At 40.5% G+C, this 15,508-nt stretch overlaps 2 protein-coding genes across 4 annotated transcripts; one reads left to right on the plus strand and one right to left on the minus strand.

The window, feature by feature from the left end:
• Nucleotides 1-92: 92 nt before the first annotated feature.
• Nucleotides 93-9,134, minus strand: nsun6 (NOP2/Sun RNA methyltransferase 6). 3 transcript variants are annotated; one of them, XM_085468218.1, is made up of 12 exons: nt 8,989-9,134; nt 7,166-7,265; nt 6,039-6,194; nt 5,823-5,920; nt 5,467-5,573; nt 5,128-5,281; nt 4,669-4,750; nt 4,095-4,214; nt 3,484-3,628; nt 3,257-3,402; nt 1,682-1,807; nt 93-1,605 (listed from the first exon to the last, which is right to left on the minus strand). In XM_085468218.1, exons 2-12 carry the CDS (start codon nt 7,238-7,240, stop codon nt 1,426-1,428), a joined length of 1,389 nt encoding a protein of 462 aa, XP_085324344.1. In that variant the 5' UTR covers nt 7,241-7,265; nt 8,989-9,134; the 3' UTR covers nt 93-1,425. The 3 variants fall into 3 exon arrangements, with proteins under 3 accessions (XP_085324344.1, XP_085324345.1, XP_085324343.1); XM_085468219.1 differs by lacking the exon at nt 8,989-9,134 and adding an exon at nt 7,571-7,955 and having other exon boundaries at nt 5,823-5,917; XM_085468217.1 differs by lacking the exon at nt 8,989-9,134 and adding an exon at nt 7,571-7,955.
• arl8 (ADP-ribosylation factor-like 8) lies at nt 8,283-15,494 on the plus strand. Its single transcript, XM_085468222.1, has 6 exons — nt 8,283-8,710; nt 10,623-10,683; nt 10,774-10,921; nt 12,402-12,485; nt 12,631-12,782; nt 14,075-15,494. The coding sequence occupies exons 1-6, from the start codon at nt 8,665-8,667 to the stop codon at nt 14,121-14,123; spliced, it is 540 nt and encodes a 179-aa protein (XP_085324348.1). The 5' UTR covers nt 8,283-8,664; the 3' UTR covers nt 14,124-15,494.
• Nucleotides 15,495-15,508: the final 14 nt, after the last annotated feature.

Consider the following 15,508-nt stretch of genomic DNA (forward strand, 5'->3'; position numbering starts at 1 on the left):
GTACAACATACAACAGAGAAAAGAAGCAACTAAATTGTATATTTAGGCAAAAACAATCGATGGCTGTCAAGAAGCCAATGATTAGGAAAGCAAACAGGGAGAACATTTAATTTGAGGTATGCCAAGTTATGCAAGAACTTAGCTTAAAATCAGTGGTAACAGGTCTGATTGAGCAATGCATCCAAATTATTATCAATGCAATAAAAAAAATACCTGGATAAAAGACACAATGGAACACTATCAGTCATGGCCCAGACCTCAACATCAATGAAGCAGTTTGGGATGATCTTACAGAGAATGAAACACAAGCAGCAAACATCCAAAGAAGAGCTCTGAAGCCCAGAAAATTATCTATTTTTGGGCTATCAAGCTCTTTAGCAGTTTTTTGTCCTGTATAGTAATATTCTATGCACCTGTTTTTCTAGCAAAATATAAAGAAATGAGGGGTGGCGGTATTTTTTTGAATGTCAGTGCGTGACGTTTGTCTGGGATGTGTTGACTAAATGTTCAAATATAAGACGATTTGTGTTTTGCTTGCATAAAAAGGAATAAATAACAAAAGAGAAAAAGGAAAAAAAATTAGCTAAAATTCTTTTTAATCTCTGCTAAATACAATTAGTTAAAAGGAATTTAGACAACAATTGACAAATGCTTTGAGATCATATGCAAAGGTCTTCTAGGAGTAAACTCTACCATCATGAAAAAACCTCTGGACTATTTTGGCATCTTGTTTTTAAGGAATTATCTAAATTAACTCTTATTTTATTAGTAAAAAACAAATTAAAAAAAGGTCTAAATATCCTGGAAGTCATCATTTTAATAACATCTCTTTTTCCTCTCACATCTTTACTCTTAACCACTTCCAAAAACAGAAACAGCCTCCCTTTAAATGTGCTCTTATTCTGAAAAACTGAGCAACATTTCCTTCTGATGAATGCAGAGACTGAGCCAAACACATGCGTCTCCTCTTTCCTGCAGGCTCCAGAAGTCCTAATTAAATGTCCCAGTCGTCTCCAGCGCTGCAAAGACACTAAATTGTTAATTCCTCTCATGGCCTCTTTCTACACCTACTTCCTGATCCATTCTCCAGCGAATCCGTCACCATGGCAGCTGTGTCGTCACTGTTGTTATAGCAACCGTAGCGCTGCTTCTGCTGCATTTGCCGTTACTCATCCAGACTCCGTCGCCACGTGCCCCCCAACCACCACCCTCTTCCATCCAACCCTCCCCTGGTGTTTATAAAGCTTATCCCTATATGGCCCACGGTTTTAGAGAGCAGCTGTTAAGAGGCAGATGCTGTAAACAGCGCAGGGAGCTCTTTGTCAACACTGGCCCGTCAAAGCACACAGAGTGTCGTAATATAAACACTATTGTTCCCGTTTTGCTGTCTCATATGAGCCCCGTGCGAGAGCGCGAGCCCTCGGGTTAGTTTTTCAGGAACTTAGCGATAAAGAAGCCGATAGTGTCGCTGTCGGCTCTGCAGGGGAGCGGGGCTGTAATTTCCGTCTGCTCCCAGCTCAGCTCGGGACTGAACCTCTGGAGGAGGCGCAGCTGCTCAGGTGGAAGGCCGGCTCCAGGCATGCCTTCAGCACCGATGTGGGGCTCCTGAAAAACAAAAAAAAAGGTTTCACTTTGTGATTTTTACATTTGCAGTCACGTCCATGTGGCTCAAGTGCTTTACCTGTGGCACAAGTGAGAGGCAGGGGAAGGTGTCAAGGGCCCAAGCTACCTGCTCCTCATTCTCTGCTAGAGTCACTGTGCAGGTGCTGTACACCAAAACACCACCTTTCTTCAGCAGCCGCACCGCCTGCAGAGACACAGATAGCTACGTATTCATGTACTCGCTTTATAGTCGGTGTAATCGTGGTTTTATTAACTTTTTAGTGAGTTTTAGAAGCACTGGACCAAAACTATTTGGTTTCAGTTCATTTTTTGCTGCTCTTTTTTAGAGGTAACCTCCAGGGTTTAAAATTAAGTACCAAATAAATTACAGATCCTCTTGTGGCCACTTGAGGCTAGCTCCAAAACTGTGGAAATTCCCACAGACTGTCGTGTTTAAAAGGCCCAAATTTAAAGTATTAAAGATTCATCTTCACAGCTTTTTAACATTTGCTTCCAAAAGTATTGCCTGTTATGGTCACTGAAGGGAAAACACACCAGATCTATTATCTCTAATACTCATCATTTATCACATTCTGGGTGTGCATTCAGTTCAAAAGACTGCCTTTCTTGGTGTAGTGGTGCATTAGTGAATTGGCAGCTTGCACACGTGGAAAGGCCACATCAGTGGTGAAAGATATATGCAGGTATTTTGCTCCAAACCGTCTTTTTCAGGGAAGGCCTTGCAAATTTCAGCAAAACATTGTTAAACTGCACACTGCATCTATTCCAACAGCACGGCTTCATAGTAGAAGATTCTCTGACTAGTGAAGTGGCCTGCACCTTTCACCAGCTATAAATACTTGGCACATGATGAAACACAAAATACGACAACGAAGATCCAGGACTGTTGAGCAGCTAGAATCCTATATCAGACGAGAATGGGGCAACATTCTTTTCCCAAAATTCCAGCAGCTGCTCTCCTCACTTCCCAGATGTTTATAGGCTGCTGCTACAAGAAGAGGGGATGCCACACAGCGGTAAACACGGCCTCCTCCAACTTTTTTGAGACACGCTGCTGCCATCAAATTCAAAGTGACCTCATATTTTTCTTAAAATGCTTCATCTTCATTTTCTAAATATTTGATGTGGTTTCTGTGTTCTAATGGTAAATAAAATAGGAATAGGAAACACTGATGAAGCTCTAACGAAGCATGTCCTCTGCGCTGGTTTCCATGCAAGTGATTGTTGGGGTTTTCGCTGTGTTCTCTGTATCAGTGTTGGGTCTTTACCTTACAATATAAAGCACCTTGAGACGACTGTTATTGTGATTTGGTGCTACATAAATAAAATTGAATTCAATTGAACTTTTTAAATCGAAATCACAGAAAATGATCAGGTCTCGAAAGGTTATTCGCAGAAATTTGAAATGACAGTTTGCTTTCTCTGCGCACTTTTGAACAGACTTGTAAAACTGCACATAAGCCTGAGAAGTGAGCTTCAAACCTCACAGTGACGTTAAACAAGTAAATCTGAGCTGTGATCAAGCTGCAGTGGAATTTCTATCCAATGCTGCCACCTGCAGGTTAAAGAACGCTAGTACTGCTGTGATGTTAAGATGATAAAACGTGGTTTATGTGTGTGAAGTAAAACCTACAGCATGAAATAACTTGCGCTGCAGTGGCTGGTAGGAGCAGATCTCTTTGAGGCTCCAGGTGCTGCCCATGTTGGGTCTCTGTCCGAGGCCACTGCAGGGAGCATCGAGCAGAACCCGGTCGAAACTCTCCGGAGGGAACGGAGGTCCTGGGAAACACAGACACTGAGCTGCTACCTATTTATTATGAACCCCGGAGATTTACATCATAGATAAACTCTGGACTGTACCTTCAGTTTCCTGTGCTGGGTCACTGCTCACAGACAGAGTGCTGTTAAAGCAGTGCGCCTTCACGCTTTGCAAATGCAACATTTGTGCATTTTGACGAATGCGGTCGATCTTATTCCGGATCCTGTCCAAGGCTACGACCTCTCCCTGTGTCGGAGGAAAAAAATATATTAGAAACAACTTAAAAAGGAAGGAAATTTCACAAATTACAATCCTAGACTGCTTGATTTTATCTCAGGAGACGTTTTAGTTAAATCAAGTAAATGCTAACAAGGACACAATCTGATCACTAATTTTATTACACAAAGATGAACGTGTTGTTGTCCGCCCTCTCCTCCAGGCTGGACACAGACCAGCCTCCCAGTGGGGTGGTGGTGGGCCCCTTTGGTGGGGTACAGATGCTGACCTTAAATGTACTTAAATTCCACTTGGATCATTTTCTATGTTAACAGTTAATGTAAAGTGTTGCTTGAGACCTAGATCTAAATCACTGGTGTCAAATTCATTCTAGTTCATGGGCAACATACCATCCACATGGACCAGTCAAATCACTGCATTAAAAAAAACAAAAATACTCTGAATATTAATTATGATCGCATCTGGACACAAGAACCTGATCTCCCATGAGCGCAGCAATGTGGCAGGTCTTCCCTCCAGGCGCAGCGCACATATCCAGGATGCGCTCCCCAGGGCGAGGTCCGAGCACGTGTCCCACAACCACAGACGGGAGGTTCTGCGCAACATGGATTCGCTTCAGTATGGGCAGTGATGTGGACATAACATGTATACAATACAGTTCCTGGTTGATTCAGACTGAAACCTCACTGCTGCTCTTTTTAAAATGGACCTAATACGTTATTCTACATTGTCTGTCATTCTGTAGGAATGTTTTAGGCAGTTTTTTAAATTCTTGGATCAGTATGATGTCATAAAGAGCGGATATCCTATCAGACTCCTGATCCACCTGCTGCTCAAACCATCTGTTTGCAAGGTGCAGCTGTTCCAGAACAATACAGGACAGTTTATCTGAGCCATAGGATAAATTGAGGGGCTACAACAAAGCCAGTTATAACAGAAAATACGGATTATTTTGGAAATCAGAATTATAGGTCCACTTTAATAAAGGTCCAATGCGGTTCTAGTTTATTACACCGACTTTAGCTCACTGCGGCTCTAATAAAAAATACCTGCAGGAACGCTAGGCTAGGTAAAACACCATCAAAGGACGGACTTCTGTAAAGCGGCTCCACCATTCGGATACCGATACCTCTGAAAGAAAAAAAGACGACAACTAATCAGCTAACACGTTTCTAAGATGAAGAGTAAATTTAAAGTTTCTATCCACATTGTCCAAGGTGCTTTTAAAAAAGAGCAAGGGATTTTCAACATAGCATTTCAAAACATACAAGAGGTCTTTAGAGACCATAAATTATTTAAAACAAATCCTATTCAAAGCAAAAAATAAAGAACTGCCAGGTAATATTCAGAGTATGTTTATTTTGAAAGAAGGAAGTTATAATTTAAGGGGTTTTTCTAACTTCAAAACAGGGAAGGTCCGTACTAGAAAAAGCTTTTGTGTTTCTGCTCATGGAGTGAAACTGTGGAACGGTCTGAATATGGAATTAAAAAAGACAGTGTTTACTTACCTGGCAGGCTCATCTGTGCAGAAGATAGTGGAGCGGTCCATTTCGGCTACTCCATTACCCACAAATACCTTTTTCCCCTGGAAGCTGGTGGCTCCTCGGGTGCACTTGCCCTCCAGGTCAGAGAAGACGGACACCAAATCCCCCGCCTTCATGTCTAACAAGAAAACAAAACAGCACACGGTTCGGTTTAAGGAAGATAATCAACACTTGGAACAAATGAAGATACTTTGGCAAAAAGTAAAACGTGCTTCCAAATCACAGAGCAGGTGAAGAAAACAAAGACACCACTGCTCTAAGTATTCACAGCCTCACTTCACTTCTACTGTTTTTAAGTCTTACATTTGGGGCTGCCGAGGATCCCCGGGGCGAAGACGTGAGCGCCTCTCAGTACGGCGCCGCCACACTGAGCGCCCACCACCACCTCTGAGCCGAGCTGCTTCACAGGTCTGAGAGTACAGGACAAAGAACGATCACACGGTTACAGAGGATACACGCACAAAAATGCCGTTCTTCTCTTTGACTGACAGTTTGTTGGCAGCTATCTGAGGGTGTGTTTGTTGTTCCTTTGTTATCAGAAATATTTCCTGTGTTGTTGCTGTTCCACTTGGATGTTGGAGAACCTCAGAGGCCCAAGTGGTGCTGAGTGCGACCTCTACAGAGCAGATTAAGAGTTATCTGAAGCATTCCTCGCATACCTCGGACCTTCAACAGGAAGGATCAGCACATCCGCAATTCGTGGGTGTGGCAGAATCTGCACAGAGACTTCCTCTGCTGACGAGCTGCACATCAGCTGCTAGAAAAACAATGACAAACTAAATAAGCATGACTCCAACACACTGCAACCAAATACCGAAGCCCATTGTGTGGGTTTTCTTACGCCCTCTACATTCTGTTACCAGACAGAGACTCACCTTCCTCAGCTCTTCTGCCAGCTGCTGCCTGATCTCCTCAAGGGGGGCGAGATGGGTGCTGGCTCGTACGCAGGTGTATGAAGGTGGGTGAGACAGACATGAGAGCAGCTTGTGGAAACGATGCTCTGCCTCCTGATGACCCACCGCCGTTAAAACCTAATAAAATAGAAGGGTTAGGTAATAAAAAGCATACAGTGTGCCTTTATGTTGATGAAGTAACACAAAAGAACTGTTTGTAGATGGTAAACAGACTGGTACTTATAAAGTGCTTTTCTGCAAAATACAGACTAAGAGCATAGACAAAAATCTAATGACAGGGTCACCTGATCCAACCCTAACTACCTCTATACTTTAACTATATTAAAAGCACAGAGGGTGTCTATTCCCTGAACCCAAACTGGAAGCTGGTTCCACAGGAAGGGGGCCTGATGGCTGAAGGTTCTGCCTCCCATTCTACTTTTAGAAACCCCAAGTAAGCCCGCAGTCTGAGAATGAAGAGCTCCGTTAGGATAATAAGTTACTATGAGATCTTTAAGAGATGACGGCACCTGATTATTAAAGGCTTTGTATGTGAGGAAAAGGACTTTAAATTCATTTTCTGGATTTAACAGGGAGCCAATGAAGAGATGCCAACATAGGAGTAATATGATGCTTCTTTGTTGTGCCAGGAGACTTTTAGGGAGCTTTCAGATCAACCCAGTAACAATGAATTACAATAGTCCAGCCTAGAAGTAATGAATAAATTAACTAGTTTTTCAGAATCAGTATCCAGAATGTTTCCTGAGCTCTTTCAATGCCTGACTGCATACAACAGAAATGTAATATGAATGATTTGTAAAAAACAAATGAACGAGAGAACCCATCAGTGTTTAAGGGAGCAGGACTTCTGTTAAAGATTACTTAATATTTCTTGTTAGAAAGTCACATGTAACCGTTTTGTAACTCTCAAATGGTTTTCGTGACTGTTATGCGGAGAGAGATTTGCAGAAAATATACTGTAACAGCTAAATGAAAGCACACGCCGATAAATGACGACTTGTAGCATCCTAACTACTCCCTCAGTGAGTTATCTTTTCATTTGAAAGGGAAGACAGCGATCCCAAGAAGTGCATGTGAAGTCTTCTTACCTCCTTGTTTAAGAAGACACTCTTAAGATATTCAGTCACTTCAGGCTTCAGGGAAATTCGTGGGAAAATCGACATTTCCTCTGTTTAACAAGGCTTCAGACTGTGGAAAGGAAAGCAGGAAAGCAACACGTGTCAGATGGACATCTTAATTATCACCGCCACTGGATTAATGTGGAAACCTAAAGAGGCCAACAATTCAGCGATACCTGTTGTATAGACCAAAATGTTATCGCTAGATCAGGCAATTTCTCCAAGTATATGAAAGATCGTATCACTTAAACGACTCTGTAACATTCAACAAGTCCGCTTCTTAAAATTTATTTAATACATTGACTGTTAAATTCTCTTTCCGCTCCAGGTCTGATTTCATTGTAAATGTGCTTTTAATTGTATTTCGTTACTCACTTCTGTGCAGCGTGGAGTCCACCGGATTGTTTTGGCATTCTTCTTGCAAGTACTTCCGCATACATCATAGGCCACGTGACACAAATTGTCTTTCTTTTTAATTTTTTTTATTGATTTTTCTCTTTAATTAAACAGAATAGATATATTTTAAAAAAATCTAAATAAATTCTAAATAAAAAGAAACAAAAAATTGTGCGAAGAATATGCTCAAGAATAAATCCACCAAAAAGAAAACAGCATTTTCAATAAATAAATAAACAATTATAAATAATAAAAAAATAAAGTTTATTTGCATGTTTTGCATGTGTGTGTGTGCGTGTGTACGTGTGTGTGTGCATAAATCTTTGTCTTTTTTGTTGTGTTTAAACAGTAAAGCAAGTTATAAAATAATATATCCATCATAAAAATTTATTTATAAAAACCTAACAAGTAAAAACTTTATCAAAATAGTAAAACATTTAAAATTATGACATTTAAACATAAAACTTTTTGTTTTAAATGTTGGCTAAACTCCTTTTCCTTAGGAATTTTATAGTTATAGGCAATATAATTTAGAAGCAAATAAAGGTGGAACTGAAGTGTTAGCGGCTTGGCTTCATTGATAAGAACCATTCCTAAAAAAAAAAGAAAAAAAGAAGAAGAAGCAGAAACTGGAGATTTAAAAGACAAACATGCCACGATGCGTAAACGTCATCACGTAACCGGAAGATAACTGAGCAGTAGGGATTGCTTTTTTCACCGGACAACTGGCAGCTAACGGGCAGAAGAAGAGAGGAGTAGATACTCACGGGGACTACACAGCTGCTCTGTACACACAGGGATTATTTGTACTTCTTGTGGGGGCTTTAGGCTTTACTTACACCTACACAATAATAACTCATCCCGCTATTGTTTTAGATCTGGTTTTAGCTTCATGGCTTAGATGTTTTAGATGGAGTTTGCATTGAAAAGGTCGCTGAGGTGTTTTGTAGACCAGAGCTCTTTGAGCTAGTGTTAGCTAGAAGCAGCCAGCCGCGGACTGCACGGTGCGGACCACAGAGTGGAGAAAGTCGCTCTATCCACAGAGGGACGGACATCGGCATTTATCCCTAACAATGGGCCTCATACTCGCCAAACTGTGGAGCTTCTTTTGTAACCAAGGTGGGTGTCGGTTTTTGCAGCTCACTTATCTCAACCGGGGATAAGGCGAACTGTTAGCCCGTTAGCATGAAGAGGGCAGCTGAGGTGCCACAATAGCATATGGCAGAATTATCTCCCCACACATCTATTTTATTTATTTATTTTTACTTAAGCACTGCCATCTGAACTGTCTTTATTTATCTTGTAAACCAGGGTACTACTCTCCACCCGCATGACGCCACCCAACATCGTAACTGTTAATCTGTTTATCAACCGATATAATTACCTTAAGAACCTACCGGGGTATGTTCACAGTGTTGTCAATCAGCTTTGGCTCACTGTCCAGGACACGTCGCCCTTACATAACTTTTCCTTGACTTTCTGGAAAGATGTTTACTGTAAATATAATTATTCAGTTGTGGCTCCAAGTGTCCACTTAAAACAATGGAACTAGTCTAACTAGTATTTTGCTCCCGTTTATGATAGGTTACCAAGCTGGATAACCAACATTATCGTGTAATTTCGAGTTTTAAACTATGGAGGACAGAATTTGAGAAAAAATACAATTCAACCCAGAAAATATATATTAAACAGACAAAAGGTTTACTCCTTTCCTCATCACTTGCATCTTGGAACAGTAAAGAAATGTATACATGTCGAAAGAAGTACCAAAATAAGCTCTCGGGTAATAAGAATATCTAAACAAATTTCAAATTATTGATTTTTAGGTAGTTTTGGTCCTCTGTATTAAAGTATTCAATGTGGGTTTGCCAAATGTCCTCCAATGCAGTGTCAAGTATTCATTAACTGTACAGCTTCAACTTTCTGTTTTTTTTTCCCCCTTACTGTAAGTGAGTGTTATTTTTCTTAATAATGAGGAATAGGAAGTGTAAATCATTAATGAAGGATGTGGTTATATTTACAGATAGAATTTGTATTTTCTGTTTGATTCCAGTCATCATTTGTCATCTGATAGGGAATTATTTTTTTGTGCTCTTTAGCATGTGTTATATTGCTTACTTACTGCCTGGCCCTAAGAGTGGCAAATACCTACTTTCATTGTTACCCAATTCTGGATTAAACTATTCCCAGTGTCAAGTTTTACTTACTTAAGGAGACTGCTGTGTGGTTTGTGTGAAATTGTTGGGACTCAGACTAGGAGTTGAATCTATGTCATCATCACCATGTAATTGTATTACTAGAGATGTGGTTGGAGACACAAGAAGTGATTCTTCTTGGTGTATGAATCCCTTTGTGTTATTTTTGCCGAATTTTAATTCTTTAGTGCATTCTAGGAATAAATGTTTCCTTTCTCTGGACATCATACGCGTATTTTTCCCTGTGTGGTGACATCTATTTGAATTTTTGTTGATAGTTAAACTGTAAAAAACAAAACAAAACCAAAAAAGCCAAACCAAAACCTCTTTGGTGGGTGCCAACATTTTTATTTATTTATTTATTTTTTAATATATGCAGGAAAAACCGTGTAATGTTGCTTCTTGTAAAGGAAGTTCATCAAAACCCTCAGAGCTGCGATGCCCTTTGGCCAGACTTCCTTCCTTCCTCTCAGCCGGAGGCCTCGCAAGGGCAAGAAGTTAAAACACTGGCCTGAAATATTTTAGTATCTACATGTTCCTCCAATTCTGCATTTAGCCCACCATGTTTGCCTGTCTCGCACCAGCCTCAAACCCTCATTGTTGTTCTATGTTCTAGCTTGTTATATGAATGAGAGGAGTTTAGTGTAGGTCTAGGTTTGTTTGTTTATTTGGGAAAAGTAGGTCAGGAAGACATGAGGTAGGAAGTAAGTTTTTGAGGTTTTTATTTTTTGGTGTGATTGCTTTTTGTGAGCTTGATCCAGTTTTTGTTTCAAACTGTATACTTTCAAATTAATTTCTGAGTTGTTTTTTTTGTTTTGTTTTTTTTTGTTTTCCAGAGCACAAGGTGATCATTGTGGGACTAGATAATGCAGGGAAAACCACTATCCTCTACCAATTGTAAGTACTTTTTTCAGTTTGAACCTTCCTTCCTGAATGCTTTTAAAGTTGGAAAAACACAAACCCACTTTGCATTTCTGTTTTATTCAGTCTAATGAACGAGGTGGTCCATACTTCTCCCACCATCGGAAGCAATGTGGAAGAAATAGTGGTGAAGAACACCCACTTTTTAATGTGGGACATAGGTGGGCAGGAGTCTCTCAGATCCTCCTGGAACACCTACTACTCCAATACAGAGGTGAGAAACACCTTGCAGAGTCTTTCACACTCGACAGTAGCCATGTATTGTCGAGCACAGTTTTCTCCCTGAGCACAGCAGCTGGTGTTTGCTCGGAGCACAGACGGCAGCATAGGCCGCCCAAGTCAAAGGTCACCCTATTCACAAAGGAGCCGGTCTGAGAAGCAAAGGGGTCAGCTGCCACAGTAAAAAGACAAACAGCAGAGGCAGATGTGTATGAGAACTTAAAGACCGCTCTTTACAATATTCACTAAAGGTTTATATCCATTTTGGCTGCTTCATGATTTGAATACAAAGCTCAATTCCTCATTGTTCCCTATGCTTTCTGTGGGAGCATTCCATTATCCTAAAATGTCTCCTCACATATTCACTTGCATCTCTCTCTCATATCCTCTTTGTGATGTGTTAGAGATCCAAAAAAAGACATGTGAGCGTGGAGGAAGTAAAGCTGTCAATCTTCAGCTCCTCCCCCGATGGCAAACTTTGTTCTTTATGTGGAGGTGCAGCATTAATACATCATGTCGCCTGATATAAGACATGATTATACACCTGGGTGTCCTTGCTTTAAGCTGCTCCAGAATCCAACCTTTCCCTCATTCCTCAAGGTGGATCAAGGTGATGATGATGGCTGATTCGGAGCAGTTCCTAGGTTGTGGGAGAAGCGAGAGTTGGCATAATGTAAACCACCCCATGTCGGGGTTTCTGGGAATTCTAAGAGGCAGTATTCAGCATTTTTATTGACTGCTTTTATTGGGAATATATTAACGGTCAGTTATTGATTTTTTTTTTTTTTTTTTTTAACCTCAGACTGCTAGTAAATTAATTATTTAGGAGCTGTTAATGAAATAATGTATTTGTTAGTAAACTCAGTATATTTTTTTTGGAAAAAAAACTTCAAATCTAAGAACCTGCTTTTCACTTTCACATTAATATAACGTGAATATTGATAGGTTTAAAAAAGTAATTGAAATATGTGAATTCCAGGAATTAAGGATGCAAAAAGGAAACCCTATGAGATTAATTATGTGACTGATTATTATGGAAAGGTGAGTTAAACTACTGTAACATTCAGGTGTGTTTGTATCAAACAGTGGCTAAACTGATGCTGTAGACTTTACTGCAGCTCTGCAGTTACTGGAGTAGCTTGTATTTATATTTTGATTGTAAAGTCAAATGGTCACATAACAGTTTGTGCTCCAAGTCACTTTCATGTTGAATAATGTGTTGGTCTGTGTCATCTTCTGGTGGTTGTTGCCTTAGTTTTGATGGTGTGTCTCACATCTCTTCCAAATTAACATGCCTTTGGCATTTTGTCATACAGAGACAATTTTTCTTATTCAAGAGGGGATATTTGCATAGCACTCACCACTTCCCATTGTGAGGGTTTCAGCCTCGGAAATGCCCACCCGCTGTGTTGCATTTTGTTGCTGTGCCTTTTGAAAAGAGGTCACTTAGCATGGACTTTTTTTTTTCCCCCCAGTTCATCATTCTGGTGGTGGACAGCACAGACCGAGAGAGGCTGGCTATCTCTAAAGAGGAGCTCTACAGGATGCTGGCCCATGAGGTAACACATAACACTCTTCCTAGTATGACCATATATGACGATAACGCAGGACGATGGCCAGGCTTTTCCTCCACCAGCATTGTTTAGAGTTTGTGGTTCAAAAAGTGGCAGCGACTAAGGTTGTGCTTTCATTGTTCTCCCTCAGGACCTGCGGAAAGCAGCTGTGTTGATATTCGCCAATAAGCAGGATATGAAGGACTGTATGTCTGCAGCAGAGATCTCTAAATACCTCACCCTGAGCTCCATCAAAGACCACCCCTGGCACATACAGTCCTGCTGTGCACTTACGGGAGAGGGGTAAGAGAGATCTGCTCATTCTTCACAAGCAGGAAATGCAGAGTGACAGGGTGTGCAGACTTTTAATTAATGTAGGGGTTAGATGATGATATCTCACCCTCATCCAGCTGCAAACCAGATCTCAATTAATACACAGATGTTTCTAACTGATCTTATTAGTTTTTTAAAATGAAAGCGGTGAGCAATAAAAGAAAACGGGGAATGCAGATGTTTTTTGTCTCTGTTCTATCTGTAATTGTTTTCTGAGAGACGGATGTGGCCCAAACAAGCAGAAACTGCAGCTCTCCATACAAACCTTAGATGAAGTGTTTTTATCTTCGTTTTCTCCTTTATCAGATTTAACCCGGCACCTAAAAGCTACTGTTCCAGGATTTTTGTTTTGTTTTTTTATCGCTAGGCTGTTTTATTTGTTCTGCTTGTTTTTTTGGGGGGGGTTTGTTTGCTTGTTTGTTTTTTATGTTTATTGGAACAAACTGAAACTCTATATTATGTTCAGACAACTTTTCAACAAGCTTTGGTGCTCCAGTATAGTGACACCAACACCACATACTTATGAGGACATTTATCCAGTAAAATTAGTGTTAAGTTGTCCTGCAGGGCTGTGAGGCTTGTGAGCCACCAGATGTCACTGCATCTGCTTACTTTAAGCCCTGAGGCCTCAGGAGGCTTTGTGCAGCCATCAGTGGCAGAGTTCTGCTTTAAAAATAAATATGACCCACTGCTGTTTGTGTATAAGGGTAAAAACAGGCACACATTAAGTGCAGTAAGACAACAGGGGGAGTTAGTGAGAACATAAATATCCAACACAAAAACAACACAGGGTGTTTCCAGCTGTGTGAAAGTGTCTGACATGAACGATTTTCTGCTTTGTGAAACATGAAGAAGGACAACTCTGCAATGTATCCAATTTGGCTTCTCTTAAAGTTACTTGAAGTTGTCTAAAGCTGTGAAAACAGATGGGTATCTTTGACTCTTCCAAATTAGGAGTGCTCTACAGGAGTACACAGTATAAAAGAGGGATGCAGCTTTGAGGTCTGAAAAGTGAAACCCCTGCTGAAGAAATTTAAACCTGCATGTCACATTCACTTTCAAAAACGGTCACAACAGCTGAAACTCTCAACTCAAAGTTTCATAACAGAGCTGCACAAACCAGAGTGTGACATCATGGCAGCTACACCCATCTTTTATTCAGTCTGTGGCTTTGGGCCACATGGTCCATCGTGGGTTCTCATTACATTTGAAGGCATTGAAAAAGTTCTGCTGATTCTCATCTTTGATTTCCTGTTTTTCAGGTTATGTCAAGGCCTTGAATGGATGACCTCCAGAGCCGGACTCAGATAGCCCATTCCTTTGCCGTTAATGGCCTGACTACCTTCAGCACCGCTGGGATGGAACAGCATTATTTTTTTATTTTATTTTAGGACAAATTTGGAGAAGAGTGTTGGCACGCTGTCACAATGGAGCCAGTCCTTCTCCTGAACAGAGACCAGGAATAACAGAGACCAGCTTAAGGAGCAAGTATTTTGGAGTACGGCACCAGACTATCATCATTGACATGACATACTTCTCATCATATCATGTTACATTATATCGTATCATAAACCCCACGAGGATGTCCATACATGGTGCAGCTGTCCTTTTTTGCCATACAAGTTCATCTATGTTGGGACACAAAGGGATTACAAGCAGTGTTGTTAAAGGAATGGTTCCAAGCTGTTACTGTACAATAATGTTCTCATGGTCAACGCTTTTATTTTGGGGGGAGGGGTTTATCTGTTATGTATAATTTCTGTTTCATAAGCTACACCATTGGTATTTCTCACACTACAACCTGATGGTGCCGTATTAAAATGTGGTAAAGTATGAAATCCTATTTTTTAACGACCTTGAGCCTGTACTTGTATATTGTTGAGCCAAATGGTGTTGATGCACTACAAATTTTCCCATCTCTAGCCTCTGGAAAATGAACCCTGCAGCATTATTTCAGTACACAGCTCAGTTTTAATAACAGTATTTCAAACTGCAACATTTTTTCCTAAATGATGCATTATGGTCTTTATTAAAATTTTGCTTATAGACCTGTTTTGTATTAACACACGGTCACTGATGTTGCAAACCCCGCCCATAAGCTTTTTAGTTTTTGACAGCCTTTCTGGCATCTCAGTCCTCTTAAATAAACCTTCAAAGAGGTGCCACGTTTATATGAAGTCATTACTCATGAACCACTTGGCTATGAGGAATAGCAGAAATATGGTCCTAATGTAATTTCGGCTGTTTAGGTATAACTTGATCCTCCGCCTTAACCAACCTGTTCTGGGCATCTTGGAGGACCGTGCAGTTCAATCTGAGAGTCTCCCTGTGATTTTGACCTTCTTTAATTCCTTGAACTTGCTAATGGATCTATGCACGTGTCACTTTTAAACCTTGTATTCCTTTTACAAGTTCTGCAAGTGGCCAAAAAAAAAAAAGTGATGAGGTGCTTGAATCTTGACTGCAAACCATCCTGGTCTGAGAGTGCCTCTGAGATGTTCTGGTGCAAGGTCTTTTTACACAAACAGGAAGTGGATGAAGCGTGCGGCCACCAGACACTGCAGCACCAAGGTTTACAGCTATTACCTTAAACTCAAAGCAAGGGAACTGATCATATACTGTGTGGTGATGTCTGTACTGTATCAGTTTTATTTCCAATAAAGGTTTGTTTTAAACTTTCAATTATTTCAGAGTCA

Source organism: Copadichromis virginalis, linkage group LG9 (assembly GCF_057382275.1).
Source record: "Copadichromis virginalis isolate Kocher_CV1m ecotype Utaka linkage group LG9, C_Virginalis_male_GT1.1, whole genome shotgun sequence".
NCBI classification, from domain to species: domain Eukaryota; kingdom Metazoa; phylum Chordata; class Actinopteri; order Cichliformes; family Cichlidae; genus Copadichromis; species Copadichromis virginalis.